The 15457-nt window shown below is 47.8% G+C and overlaps 1 protein-coding gene across 12 annotated transcripts in view; it reads left to right on the top strand.

The window, feature by feature from the left end:
* The window catches only part of Cacna1a (calcium voltage-gated channel subunit alpha1 A), a 230576-nt gene that overhangs the window by 102321 nt on the left and 112798 nt on the right, over positions 1 to 15457 (top strand). For 9 of the 12 annotated variants that reach the window (XM_052726797.1, XM_052726794.1, XM_052726791.1 and 6 more), the window contains exons 7-9: positions 8607 to 8710; positions 11061 to 11176; positions 14453 to 14509. In XM_052726797.1, coding sequence (XP_052582757.1) covers positions 8607 to 8710; positions 11061 to 11176; positions 14453 to 14509 — 277 coding nt within the window. The remainder of the gene's footprint in view (positions 1 to 8606; positions 8711 to 11060; positions 11177 to 14452; positions 14510 to 15457) is intronic. The other 3 variants (XM_052726793.1, XM_052726790.1, XM_052726787.1) reach the window with 1 other exon arrangement.

Raw genomic sequence — 15457 nt, 5'->3', positions numbered from 1 at the left:
TCTTAGCACCATGGGGTCACTCTGCACATTTTCCACCATTCCTCTCTCATAACAATTTCTAGAATGTTCTTTGTGGCAAGACAGATTTCGTATACTTTGTGTAGCAGCATAGTGTTGTGTTCTGCTGCCGAGGTTTACATGCTCAGTCCCTTGGAGAGAAAGGTCAGGGTGCCCCGCCCATGACCAGGCGGTGCCCTGAGCACGATTGGGTTTGTCGAGCTTTTGTAGATGCTGATGGAGTCTGAAGGGTCTACATTCCGGAAGTGGGATTACAGGGTCAAAGCTAAATTCATTTATAGAGTTGCTTTTTAAAAAACAGGACGAGGATGGGAGGATGACTCAGATGAGAAATTACTTGCCACACAAGTATGAGGACTTGAGGTTGACCCACAGAATCCGTGCAAAAAGCTGTAGAGCAACGCCCAGAATTGTCCTATGACCTACACATGCATACACACACAAACACATGTACACATGCATGTGATACTCAAATGCATACACACACAAACACATGTACACATGCATACACACACAAACACATGTACACATGGCATGTGATACTCAAATGCATACACACACATATGTTGCTGTTGGGCCTTATCTGCCTCAGACATACTTAGGCAAACACAAGCACACACATGCACACATGCGTATGTACACATACAGGCACATACATCTAATACATGCACACATGCATACATATGCACACACTCGAATACACACAGGCACACACACAACAAATGCATGCATACATACGTACATATATAGTCATGCATGCACATATACATACAGCAAGATAGAGATAACCAAGTATATTGTAATTCTCATAAACTACCTTTAAAACAGATTTGTGAGTTGGATGTGCTGCACAGAGCTGTCATCTGGGCACTGGGGACGCTGAGACAGGAGGTTGAGAGTTTGAGACCAGGCTGGGCTACTTAGAGACACTGTCTCAATACAAGACCAAAGAAGGCTGGAGAGAAGGCCCAGAAGTTAAAAGTGCACAGCGCTCTTGCAGAGGACCTGGGTTCTTTTCCCCAGGACCCACACTGGGTGGCTCACAACTCCCTATAACTCCAGCTCTAGGGGGTCTAATGCCCTCTTCTGACCTCTGAGGGAACACATAAGATGATAGACAGACAGACAGACAGACAGACAGATAGATATAGAGGGATAGAGAAATAGTTTTTGGGTTTTTTTTCTAAAACCATTATGGAGCGTCAGTAGCCATCTGTAGCAGCAGGTCACATAAGTCTCATGGTTTCGTGGCAGTGCCAAATTTCAAAGACTTTGTGTAGCACTCTGAGACTCAGTGGCTCTCACAGTGGCCCCTGCAGCTGATGTGGTCAGAAAGTGATAGTTTATAAGTAACTGAAATCCTCAACCTCCATGTTTGGCTCAACCTAACACCACCTTGCTGCCCAAAATTAGAGATTCAAAAACTACCTTGTGCGTGGGCCTGGAGAGATGGCTCAGTGGTTAAGAGCACATATACTGTTCTTCCTGAGGACCTGAGTTCAATTTCTAGTACCCACATCAGGTAGCTTACCACTGCCTGTGACCCCAGCTCCGGAGGGATCTCACACCTCTGACCTCTGTGAGCTCTTGCATTCATGTGTACATATCACACACACACACACACACACACACACACACACACACACACACTGAAATAATAAAAATCTTTAAAACAAAAACAGAAGCCTTGTGCCAAGTGTACACGCCTATAATCCCAGCACTCGGGAAGCAGAAGCAGGTGGATCTCTGTGAATTTAAGACCAGTCTGTTCTACACAGTAGCTGCAGGCCATCCAAAGCTACATAGGAGACCCTGTCCCAGGGAAAAGACAAAACAACAATGACAACAACCCAGCCCTGTGTTAAGATGTGTCTTTTTTTAATATGTTTTTGGTACCATCCTCCAGATGAGAAACTGAGACTTACAAGTGAGATTAGTCTGCTGAGTCTCCCGGACAATTTCAAGCAAATGGGATTCTAATCCAACGCTGGTCACTACTCCTTGCAGCCACCCCCCTTAGTCTTATTCCCCGTATGTATTTCTTCTGATCGTTAATTTGCATATACAGTCCGTCTCTCCTCTTTCCTCTCCCCTCCTCCTTGCTCTCTCCTTCTCCTCCTCTTTTCTCTCCTTCCTCTTCTCTGTGCTTTTCCCCATAAGCCTCTTTTACTCCATTTCTTTCCCTTGGTTGATGTCAGTGAAGAAACAGTAAAACTGTTTGCTGTCTGTTAATAGACTCACACCTCTTGACTAATGATCACAAACAGGGGGATGAATCTGTGGCCTAAGCCTTTTCTCATTCACAGATACTTGTCCCATTTCAAATCAGGTGATTCTGGGGGACTGCCAACTTCTCATTCATCCAACAAGCACTCATTGAATGCCAATTGTATGCAGCACCCTGTGAATGCCTACTGTATGCGTGTGTATTGGCAATGCCTCCTGTGTGGTGACATTCCAGGCACTGAGGAGCTGGCGTTCTCGTGGGTGAAACAGATGACTGTTAGAGCGAAGACAGTGGGCACAGACTATTTTATGCTCAGTGTGACTCACACGGACAGAACCAGGCTGCACACCAGTCCGATTTTCACTTTCCAGAACCTTAGTCAGTAAGAACTTGTCTTGATAGCAGGAGGGTCTGAGTCTGATTCCCAGGCAAGGTACCCCATGCCTCAGCATTGTGGAGGCAGAGATGAGAATCCATGGGGCCAGTCTCACCTACTTGGGCAAGGCCAAGACCAGTAAGAGACCCTATCTCAAAAGAGGTGGACAATTGTCCGGATCAATGATACCCGTGGCTTCCCTCGCCCAGCCACGCACATGAACATGCATACACACACATATTAAAGAAAACATGTAGATGTGGTGCACTTGAGATGGTGTGAGACAGTCATATGACCTAAGGGCAGTGAGGCGCTCAAGGGTCACAGACTATCCGAGAAGACCTGACAGAGGTGAGGGTAGCCCATGGGTCTTCCCAGACGGACAACCCAGCCCAGTGGAACAACCAGGACAAAACCCCGAGGCGGGACTGCCCTGGTCCACACAGTGGGGGAGGGCAGGTGAAGGGAGAGAGGGAACCGAGGAAGCCAAGGTACTGACAGGCTTCACAGAACAATGAACTGCTGCTTATCCAAACTGAGAGTGGATGGGGAGAGGACGCCCCCCGAAAACTAACAACAGTCGGGCATCAATGTGTTGACACGTGTAAACTGGGCCTTCGGCCTCCCTCAAGGTCACTGCCAAACCTTGGCTCTTCATGGTCAAATCCACCGCATCTTTATCTCAGAAACTATGAAGTTGATTGTTTCCTTAAATTGAGGTTTTTTTCTTTTTCCTTACATCCTCTCTGGCTTTTTTTTTTTTTTTTTCTGAATGAACCAAGCTGAAGGAAAACAGAGGGAAATAAACCATAAGGCAGAGGCACCTCAGGATTCCTCTGGGACTTAGCCATTAATTTGCCTGAAGAGTATTTATCGAGTTCTCACTAAGCACCAGGTGCCACGCTAGGACTCAGCACCGTTCATGAGTCAGAATCCTCCAGCTCTTGGGGTCCACTGATTTTCAACATGAGACGGGGCACTGAGCGAGGCCAGAAGTGACAGGAGTTAAAAACAGTCGGAAAGCAGGATGACGGGGAAGCCATTTTGCTGCGCACCTGTGTGCTGTGGTGCTAATAACCTTTCCTAGGGAAATAAACAGGTCTGTTCACTCCAGCTAGAGAACCTAGGAGAAGCCAAAGGAGCCATTCGACCAGGGTCCAGTTTGGCAGACCAACACATTTACTGGGCTTCCTCACAGGTGTCTGGGTGTGGAGAAACTTACAGAAACATGAATGAGGGGGATTACTTACAGGGCCCAAAAACATGACATGACAGTGAGTGTTGTCAACGTCACCAGACCTGGAATCACCTAGAGGCCCACCTCTAGGCATACCTGGGAGGGACTGCCTTTGTTTTTTGTTTTGTTTTGTTTTTTCAAGACAGGGTTTCTCTGTGTAGCCCTGGCTGTCCTGGAACTCACTATGTAGCCCAGGCTGGCCTTGAACTCACAGAGATCCTCCTGCCACTGCCTCCCAAGTGCTGGATTAAAGGTGAGCACCACCATTGCCCAGCTCGGGGTGGGAGGGGGGAACTATCTTAATGAAATTCTCTGAGGAAGAAAACCTCAGTGACTACCAAGGGGAATAAACCATTCCTAGGCTGGGATCCTGCGCTGTATAAAAAGGGGAAACAAAGCCAGACACAGCCCCTGACGCTCTGCTTCCTGACTGCGGTGTGGCGGCTGCTCCAAGCTCTTGCCTTGACTTCCCCACAGTGAGGGACTGGACGCTGAACTTTGAGTGAAACACTTTCCCCTTGGGTTGCTTTTGTTGGGAGGTTTTTTTTTTTTTATCACAGTGACTGTTCGCATATAACATGTTTTCCAAAACAATGCAGTGTTGGGATGGTCCCAACTGAGAAGCTGATAGTGGGGGTGCTGGCCTCCTCGAGGGGTTCACCACTGGGTGAACTCAAACCTGGAAAGACGGTGCCACTCAGAGGCTACGTGAGGAAGCCGGGCACCAGGGCTGTGTCTCTAAAAGACATGTCCTTTCCCTGTCCCTTCCTCCCACAAGCTGAGTGACTTAAAACAACAGAAATGTGTCCTGCCCTCACTCTGGAGCTGTCAGCAGGCCGTGACCCTCAGACACCTGTAGGGAATCCTTCCCGTTGCCCTTCCTTCTCTGCGTGTCCGTCTCTGTCCTGATGGCCTCCTTATGAAAGGACATTGATCACAGGATTAGGGCCTGCCCTGATGATTTGGGTGTCACTCCCAGGACCTGGGAGTTCCAGCTTAGACGCCCTTACGGGAGACTCAGAACCACAGGCCAGTGAGCATGTAAGTTTGCCTCTCTGCACTTCGGCTTTCCCACCTGAGGACAAATGGTTGTACACTCCTTCTTGGAATTCACAAGAGGATTTTAGTCAGTTTCAGTAAGCCAAAAGTCCACGACTGTCACCCAGCCCTCAGGACGTTCAGTGTGGACAGCTGCAACCGAGGCAGGGCCCCTTACCACCCTCCACCACCCCATGTCCCCATATGAGCCATCCCATGTGACAGCCCAGAGCCCTTCTTCTAGCTGGCTGCTGCTGGCACTGGCTCCCAGAACTATATTTAGCCTGAGGAACTCGAACGAGAAGCTCTCAGCTCCACGGTGCCAAGAGGAACACAGAGCCATGTGCCTTCTGTCCAGCACATTCCAGTGACTCTTTCCTTCTTCAGAGTCCTTCAGAGCAAAGCACTGGGGTGCCAGACTTGGCAGAACAGGATGTGGACTAGGGTCTTGGATATTCGTTTTCTCCAGAATCCTGTCTGCGGCTGTGATTAAAAGTGACTTTTTGTTTTAATTATTTGAGTAAATACATTAACAATAGATATATCTAATTATTTTCTCATTTTGCAGAAGAGAGAACTCAGCGTCTTATGCAGGCCAGTGCTCTTCTAAGTACTCCCAGCCCTGTTTTAACTTTGTTACTTTTTGGACGGGGTCTCACTATTCGGTCTGGCTTGCCTGGAATTCTCTGTGTAGACCAGGCTGGGATTGAAGGCAGGTGGTTAGTCTTTGAGACAGTTTGTGCTGCCTAGGTTGACCTTGCCCTCTTAGGCTCAAGTCATCCTGCGTCAGCTTCCAGTGTAGCTGGGGCCACAGGTACCTTCACACCATAGCTAGTTAGCCTTTTCTTTGCGTTCATGCTGTTTGGCTACAGAGTGTAACATGCTATTGTGTGACACTGTTCATGGAAAGATGTAAACAAACATCTACCCACTTCAGATAGCGATCCAAAGTCCAGACACCACCAAAGTCCAGTTTGGTGAACCAGTAAGTTTTACTGGGGTTACTTACAGGAGTGTGGATGAGGGGTTACTTAAAAGGAACAAAAATGACTCAAAAAGCACACCCCAAGCCGGGCGGTGGTGGCGCATGCCTTTAATCCCAGCACTCGGGAGGCAGAGCCAGGTGGATCTCTGTGAGTTCGAGGCCAGCCTGGGCTACCAAGTGAGTTCCAGGAAAAGGTGCAAAGCTACACAGAGAAACCCTGTCTCGAAAAACCAAAAAAAAAAAAAAAAAAAGCACACCCCAGCGATGGTGACAGCTCACAAAAACTGGAGACCTTGAATGCACTGTACCTGCAGCCAGGTCAACAGGTAGAAAACTCTCTCAGGCGGCTCAGTGATCTGAGTCTCTCCCAAGCGACTTGTCTGATCTCTGCTTCTTCCAGACAGCTCAGTGTGTCTGAGAGTCTGTCCACAGCCCTTATATACACTTGGGGAGAGAGGAGCCTAGTGAATCTGGTTAGTTTCAGGAGCTTCCTAAAGCTTTTGAGTTGTTTACTTCCTGAAGTTAAGGAGCTTCCCTGCAAGGTGGAATGTTTCACCTCCCCTTAGAACATCCTGTGTCTATTAAGAAACTTCCCTCTGAAGTGGCTGGTTTTATCTTAGAAGAATATACAACATGTATATTCTGTGTCTGGCTAGGAGTCACAAATGCATGTTGTCTGTGTGTGGAAATTTTCACTTGGTGTTGTTCAGGTTCCTATGGCAGCCTGTCATCAGACAAAATTCCACACCTGTACACTGCCTCCTGCTGATAAAGTTCTAGATTGTTCACAGCTTGGGGCATTCTTCTGGTGTTCAGTGTGAACATTATTGTGCATGTGTGGGTGAACATAGCTTCAGATTCTCATTGGGTAACCATCTGGGAGTGGCGTGGCTAGGGATTGCTGATGCACCCACCAGTTTGAGTAGAAACTGTTATTTCTCAGAATGCTCTGTCCTCTCAAAATTTATGTTATCTTGGTGTGCTGGTGCCTAGCTGTCATCCCAGGCAACAAGATCAAGGATTAGAGGCCAGCCTGGACTCCATTATGATAGCCTTTCTGAGGAAACAAACAGGTCTGGGTGTGTGATTCAGTTCTAGAGTACTTGTGTCACATGCACAAAGCACTAGGTTTCATCACCCGCATCACAAAAACAAAAGCAAACAATGACCAGTCATAGTGAAAATCTTACCACCACCCACAGTAGCTCAGAATGTGTCTTAATTTGGAAATAGTCACTGCACATGTAATTTATTACATTGGGGTCAGTAGATGTCCCTAAACCAATATGACTGATGTCTTTTTGAAAATAGTAAATACAGCCACAGACACACATAGGAAGCAGGCCATGTTAAGATGAAGGCAGAATTGGAGGTGGGTGACACAGGATGGCCAGAAAAGTGCCAAATGCCTGTAAAGAAACAGGAAACAGATCCTCTCCCAGCCTTCAGAAGAACCAACCATTCCCACAAATTGACCTTAGAATTCCACCCTACAGACCTGTGAGATAAATTTCCATTTTTAAAGTCCTCCAATTTGTGACTTTTGTTACAGCAGCTGCAGGGCACTAGTATATTATAGTGCTCTTATGTCAGCAGGACCTGAAAGTTCCAGTTGGTCCATAGCCTCACCAGTGACTTTGATGTCAGTCTTTCTCATTTTAGCTATCTTCCTATAATATTTGTGCTTACTTATAAAGATGAGCTTTTAAAGCCACACTTAATAGTCCCGCATTTCCCAAGTGCTACAGGTGATCAACCACTGGGAGGATCCGCCATCCCTAGACTGTAGGAGAATCTTCTCCAGGACACAGGTCAGGTCCACAGCTTTGGATATTCAAAACCCACACCTGGCACTCTGTGACTCTAGGCTGGTTGTTTGTCTTTCTCAGTCTTCATTCCATGTTAAAAAAAAAATGCACATGGTGATTACACAGGGCCTCTTGAAGAGGAGACAAGTGAATTAATATAGGTGATATATTTAGAGGAGGACAGGTACATAGTAAATGCTCACTTAGTGCTCATACCACTCATTCCCTACAGCCAACTCTCCCCGTTCCCTCTCATCCGCCTCCTTCCCTCCCTTCTTCATCATCTTCATTTTCTGTCTTCATCTTCTTTTCCTCTCATTCTCCTCTTTCAGTTTTCTGTTCTCCATTTCAATAGTACTCTATCTGCGACTTCTCCTCCCTGCAGAATTAGCTGGGCACTTCCTAGAGATGGTTTTGTGTTGTTCTGATTCTCATCACATTCCAGGGAGTGGAGGAGATACTTGAGGAATAGGCTTGTGGCTCTGAATTCACCAGACCGTGAGACTCTGTAGCCACATGCGTCCTCTAAGGAGAAATGGTAACTGTGTAAAGACAAGTGTGGGATCTAGGGATTCATCCCTGTCTACATTTCAGTGGGGTGTGTGGGTGTGTGTGTGGGTGTGTGTTCTCATTTCAGACTCAGGTCCAAAATCCTCTTAGGCATCACCTCAGCTCCCAGATGCCTTGAGAACTGTGTGTGACATGACAGAGCTTTGTCACCTGGTGGTACCTTAGTGACACTCCCACCATCTAAACTGTACTCTCTGTGTCCCTCACTTGGCTTCCAGAGTACCGGGATTCTACAACAACATTTGAGACAAAATCACAGGAGACGTGAAGCTAACCCTATTCCTCTTCCTCTGTCCCACTTGGGCCTGCCTCCCATTTCACATGGTTTCCCTCTTTGCACTCTGCAGAGCAATGATGCCTCAGGGAACACTTGGAACTGGTTGTACTTCATCCCCCTCATCATCATCGGCTCCTTTTTTATGCTGAACCTTGTGCTGGGTGTGCTGTCTGGGTAAGTCTCTGCTACTCCGCCCCCCATCCCACTCTACCTTTCTGGTCTTCAGTCAGCAAGACTCCCACTAGCAAGCCAGCTGCATGGATTGTATGCTGCTAGGGTCAACTAATGAGGAAGCTCTTATGAGTTTTATAAAACCAATACTTTGGGGGGCTGGAGAGATGGCTCAGTGTTTGAGAACACTGGCTGCTCATCCAGAGGACCCAGGTTCAGGTCACAGCACCCACATGTCTGGCTGATAGCCATCTGTAACTTCAGATTCGGGAAATTCAACACACTCTTCTGGCCTCCATGGGTACTATATACCTGTGGTACACAGACATACATTCAGGCAAAATACCTTTACACATAAAATAAAAATAAATAAATATGAGAAAGAATAATTTTAAAAACACAGTACTTGGGGTTCCTTCTTTCATGATAATAATCACAGCACACAAACCATGTGTGGTGGCACAGGTTTGTGATCCCAGCACAGGCAGCTCAGACAAGAGGATCATGAGATCCAGGTTGTCCTGGGCTTTAGAACAAAACACTGCTTAAAAAAAATAAAATAAGAGATGGATAAATGGCTCAGTAGTTAAGAGCACTAGCTGTTCTTCCAAAGGACCTAGGTTAACCCAGATGGCCATTAACAATCATCTTTAACTCTAGTTCCAGGGAATCCAACTTCTTTTGACCTCCAGTTACCAGGCACATACATCGTGCACAGACATACATGCAAGCAAAACACCCATACACATAAAATGCAATAAAATAAATATTTAAAAAATAAATAAAGTAAACAGCAAGCTATGAAGCTATGTGTGTTGACTCACACATATAATCCCAGCACTCAGGAAGTTGAGACAGGAGAATTGCCACAAATTTACTTCATAGTCAGTTCCAGGCCAAACTGGATTACAGAGTGAGACTCTGTCTCATAAAAACCAAACAATGACATATATATATATATATATATATATATATATATATATATATATATATATATATTTGTATTACAAAATCAAACATGCATTTTCCTTGGGACTGAAGAGAGGGCCCAGCAGTCAAGCTTGTTTACCGATAGGCTGGTCGTGTTGATGCACGTCTTTGATCCCAGTACTCTGGAGGCAAAATCAAGTGGATCTCTGAGAGTTCAAGGCCAGACTGGTACACGTGATGAGACCCTGTCTCAAAAAAGGGAGGGGGCTGGAGAGAGAACTCAGCAGTTAAGGACATGGGCTTGGTTCCCGTCACCTATATGACTCACAACCATCCAGAACCAGTTCCCAGAGGTCTGATGCCCTATTCTGACCTCCTCTGGCACCGGGCACATACCTGATGCTCGTACGTACATGCAGGCAAAACACTCATGCACATAAATCTAAAACATAAGGAGTGATTACTGCTGTTGCAGAGGACACAAGTTCAGTTCCCAGTGTCCACACTGGGCAGCTTGGCTACCCGTAGCTCCAGCGGTAGGGAATCTGACACCCTCTTCTAGACTTCCAAGGGCATCGGCACAAGCCTGGTACACACACACACACACGTAAATAAAAATTATAAATAAGTATGTTAAATGCATTCTCCTAACACAATGGTCCCCAAATCCCAAAATTACTTTAATTAATAAAAAAAACTTAATTATAGATAGACTTTGTATTTCTCACCAAAGAAGTGTAGGAGCGCCTAATGCAGCTCCATGCTGCCAGTAGCAACCTTGGATTCTTCCAGGTTTCCACTCTGAGATCCTTACCTAAGGCTTTTGTTGGCAGATGGTTGATATCTCAAGATGACTGCCTGATACTCACAAGATGGCTTCCCTGTGATCCAAAGAGGAGAAAGCAGAGCTCCTGACAGAAAGGGGGCTGGACGGGTTTAACAGAGTATTCTGCAGGAGGGAATCGGATCCAGATGTGTGGGAACATTGGGACATGTGTGTACTGTCAGAATAGCCAGCCCTGAAAGATTAGGATTGCCTCCTAGAGGACTTACTTCTATGTTGAGAACCACTGCCCTTCATCGAACCCCCAAACACACATGGCCTCTTAAATTTTTCCTAACAACAGAATCTGTTTTTGGTTTTTTTGGCTGGGGAGTCAAGAGAGTGGTGTTTTGTTTTTTGTTGGTTTTTTTTTCAGTTTGTTTGTTTTTAAGACAGGGTCTCATGTAGCCTAGTCAAGGATGACCTTGAGTTTATGATTCTCCTGTCTCCATCTTCTGAGTGCTGTGATAACAGGCATGTGCTACCATGCCCTGTTTATGGTGTGCTGGGAAGGGAACCCAGGGCTCTGAGCATGATCAACAGGTGTTTACCAATCAAGTAACATCACCACCAACCTCTGGCTTCTTTGTGATTCTGCAGAGAGTTTGCCAAAGAAAGGGAACGTGTGGAGAACCGGAGGGCTTTTTTGAAGCTCAGGAGACAGCAGCAGATTGAACGTGAGCTCAATGGATACATGGAGTGGATCTCAAAAGCAGGTGAGGTCCTTTCATCCTGGGGTCCAGGGATGGACATCTTGGGCCATGGACAACCTAGAGTCACACCTGCACTTTGAGGAGGCCTAGGGAGGGTGACCATGTGAGAAGAAAGAAGAACCAGACTGCTGGCCTCAGATTTCAGCAGTAAGAATCCACAGCAGAGCAGGGCCTGTGGTACACACCTCTGGCCAGCGTTGGGGGCTCTTGCTGTGACAAGCACCATGACCAAAAGGCTTGACCTTAGCTTACACTTTACAGCCTGTCGAGGAGGGAAGTCAAGGGCACATGCTCGGGGCAGAAACCTGGAGGCAGGAACTGAAGCAGAGGCCAGGGAGGAACCATGCAGGAACACTGGCTACTGGCTTGCTCTCCACACTGCAAAGCCCAGGGACCCAGGAGCTCCTCCATCCACGGGGTTGGGTGCCTTGGCAGTCCCTGTCTGGTACCAAAAGCCTGGAATGTTCCTGGAGAGTCGTTTGTCCTCAGTCAGGGATGGGAGCCCGGAAATGCTGGCTCTGATGTCTGTGAAGGAATCGGCAGCAGCAAATGAAGAAAAGATTGACTCCTATGAGAGAGAAGGCCAGATAACCTTCCTCCTGATACTCCTTTGCTATCTGGGCTGCTACCCTACTCTTCCCACACCATTTCCTCAAGCGGAGCTTCCCACTCAAATGATAATAATTTGTGAGTTATATAACAAGTTGACATAAAAACCAACTGTCACGTGAGGCTGAGACAGGAAGGTTATGTTTGAAGCTAACCTGGGCTATATAGTGAGACCCACCAAAAACAGAAAAAAAGGAAAGAAAGAAAAGCCACTTTGAGATGAAGTCTTTGTTTGTTTGTGTTTTTGAGACCGTCTCACATAGCCCAGACTAGTCTCAAACTGGCCAAGGAGGACCTTGCTTCTGCCACACCTGGTTTACCCTGGTCATGTTTTAAACCAAACATGGGTGTATGTCCCATCTCCAACTCTTCTCAGCCCTGTACATCACCTGTGACTCAGTTTCCTTAACTGTTAAATGAAGGTAATGAGGGTGAAGTAATCCAGTGGCAATCTGGGTGATTGGCTTCCGGACCCCATAGGCGCTAATACCAGCAAATACCCAGGCCCCACACAGAAAATGACTGTTATACCTGTACGACCTTTGCACCACCTCCCGTGGGCTCTTCTGACTCACAGTAACTTAGTGCCTAAGGTAGCTGTGTATTGTCAGAAAATGACAAGAAAAATGGCCGTAAATGTTAGGTATAGATGTACTTGCGGGTTTTTTGGGGGGGGTTGTTTTCTCTTTGGGGGCCCACCACCCAGCTGCCAAATAAATATATGGAGACTTATTCTTACTTATGAATGCCCGGCCTTAGCTTGGCTTGTTTCTAGCCAGCTTTTCTAACTTAAATTAACCTGTTTCTCTTCTTCTACATTTTACCTCTGGGCTTTCTACCTTGCTTTGTTCTATATGTCGCTCTTCCCTTCTTACTCCGTGACAGGTTGAGTGGCGGGGTGGCTGGCCCCTGGCATCCTCCTCTCCTTCTCCTCTTCTCGATCCTCTTCTCGCTCCTCCCTCTTCTTTTTTCTAGGTTTCTCCTCCTATTTATCCTCTCTGCCTGGCAGCCCCACATGTCCCTCTCTCCTGCCTACCCATTGGCTGTTCAGCTCTTTATTAAACCAATCAGGTGTTTTAGGCAGGCAAAGTAACACAGCTTAGCAGAGTTAAACAAATGCAACATGAAAGAATGCAACACATCTCAAACTAATATTCCACGACACATAGATGCAATTTTGTCTAAGTGTTTCAGGTCTGTATTGGGTTCAATCCATGGGGGCAGAACTCGTGTCTGTGGGGAGAGGACCACCTGCCCACAGAGCTGTTGAGGATTCAATAAGACAACCAAGCTGAGATGCTCAGAGCAGCATCTGACAGTCAATAGGCCTATACTTACTTACCAGGCGCCTGCTCTGTGCCATGCACCACTCTACACACTAAGAATGTGGCAAATCCCCGCTGCTGGCTAGTGTGAGACAAGGCTCCACACCAAGAGCTAGGAAGGAAAACAAGACGGGCAGGATGGCACACGCTTGTCATCTCAGCTCTGGTCGGTGAAGCCGGAGGATCAGGAGTGCGAGGCCACCCTGGGCTACACAGTGAGACCGTCTCACACAGAGAATAGGGAGGAGAAAAGGCAAGGTGGCTGGTGGGGAACATCTGGGGTCAGGTGGACAGCTAAGGTCACCCTGACAGGAAGTGAAACGCGGCTCTGGGGATGCTGAGTGGGAGAGAGGTCGGAGAAGGGGAAGGAGCGAGTGCAGAGGCCCTGGAGTAGAAAGAGAAAAAACTGGTGTCCCTGGAGAAGATCGAGGGAGGGGCAGGGGGGGCAGGCCAGATCGAGCAGGGCCGGCAGACTGAGGTGAGCTGATGCTGCTACGGTAATCCAATTGTAGTTGTAACAAAGTACCTGAGGCAGACAACGACGTGAAGAGGCGAACATGAACAGTTTGAGTGTCTGTTACTTTCTCCTTGCTATGATAAAAGCGATTTAAGGGAGAATGGGTTTATTTTGGCTCACATCTCCAGAGCGATAGAGTCTGTTGTGGTCGGTAGACATGGCAGCAGGAAGGGGAGGCACAGGGCAGGAGCAGGAGGCTGGCTGGGTACGTGACATTCACACTCAGCAAGCAAGCAGAAGCAGAACAAGATGTGGGGCTTGGCTGTAAGCCTAAAGGCCCACCCTCCAGTGACTCACTTCCTCCATGGCAACCTTCCCAAACACTACCACCATCTGGGGACCAAGGGTTCAAATGTTTCACATCTGACCACAGAACTAAGGTTCAAGGTCATGGCTCCAAAGGGACTCAGCCTGGTGACGACTCTAGATCTGTGGTGGACATGGTGGAGCGGGGACAGGCTTGCCCTGACAGTTGGTTTGTGCAAAGAGCTCAGATGTCCCATGAGAGCTTTCTTAACTCCTTCCAAGGACTCACATCATATAACTTAAGGACCTGCCTCTTAAAGTCCCGCCTTCCCAAAGCACTGTCCCACAGTGTGGAGCCCAGCTATGCCTAAATCATATCCAGACTACTTCTGCTGCCAATTGTACCCTCTGCTAGGTAAAGCCAGGAGGCAGGAAGCAGCTAAATGCCTGGATCAGGCTGGTTGGACCGGACTGTTAGGCGGGGGCAGTGGGTGTGGCCAGGGGTCCTTTCTTCACAGTCCTTGAGGGTCAATACCCTGGAAAGCCCTTCAGGCAGGACCTTAACTCTGTTCTTCTCCTCAGAAGAGGTGATCCTCGCGGAGGACGAGACAGACGTGGAGCAGAGGCACCCTTTTGATGGTAACTGCTCTGAGCCCAGCATGAAGGCGGGTCCCAGGGGAGTGGGTTGGCTGGAACTGGGCACAGGCGACTGGTTCTAGAGGGTATAGTAGGCCAGGCCAGGAGGATATGAGACTGGGCTGTGCAAGGAGCTTTGAGTGATTGAGGAATGGACCTCTGGGAGGAATTTCAGAAACTGGAGGCGGGGTGGGGGTAAGGGTGGACAGGGGGTGGTGGTGGCAGGTTCCATTCCTGACTTGCCCTTTTCCCCTTGAACTGTGTGCCCAGCATTTTTTTTCCCTTCCATAAAGTAGACATAATAGGGCTGGTGAGATGGCTCAGTGGATTAAGGCATCTGTGTCCATGCTTTAGTGGCCTGAGTTCCATCCCCAGAACCCACATGGCAGAAGCGCGCGCGCGCGCGCGCGCGCACACACACACACACACACACACACACACACACACACACACACTCCATAATGAGAGGAAGAGTTCCATCTCCTGGCTGGAGGTCAGACTGGTGACAGGGCACTTGCATGAAGTCCTGGTTTCACCCTCAGCACAGCCACGACAGCCACGAGAGAGAGAGAAAATAGATGAGTGTCCACCCCCACTGTCCCTGACGAATATGGTCCACTCCAACCAGCCAGATCCCCGCAGCTCAGCTGCTTCCTAGGTCCCGGCCCTACCTGCCAGTGTGTGCAGTTCAGAGGAAGCAGTAGAGGACAGATGTGAATCTGGTGCAGTGTCACAGCTGTATGAAAATGTCCTGCTATGGCGGGAAGTCTGGAGAGATGGATCTTGTTAAGAGCTCTTGCCGCTCTTCCAGAGGACCCAGGTTCCTTTCCCAGTACCCACATCAAGTGACTCAGGACACCTGTCTCTCCACCTCCAGAGGATCTGACCCCCTCTTCTGGCCATTCTCATGCACTTGATTTCCTCTTAAATCTTTTCTTAAAAACCAACTAT

Source organism: Peromyscus californicus, unplaced genomic scaffold, assembly GCF_007827085.1.
Source record: "Peromyscus californicus insignis strain IS unplaced genomic scaffold, ASM782708v3 Scaffold_8__1_contigs__length_139910024, whole genome shotgun sequence".
Lineage (NCBI taxonomy): Eukaryota > Metazoa > Chordata > Mammalia > Rodentia > Cricetidae > Peromyscus > Peromyscus californicus.
Note: the sequence above shows the minus strand (reverse complement) of the source record. Positions and strands in the feature narration are given on the sequence as shown.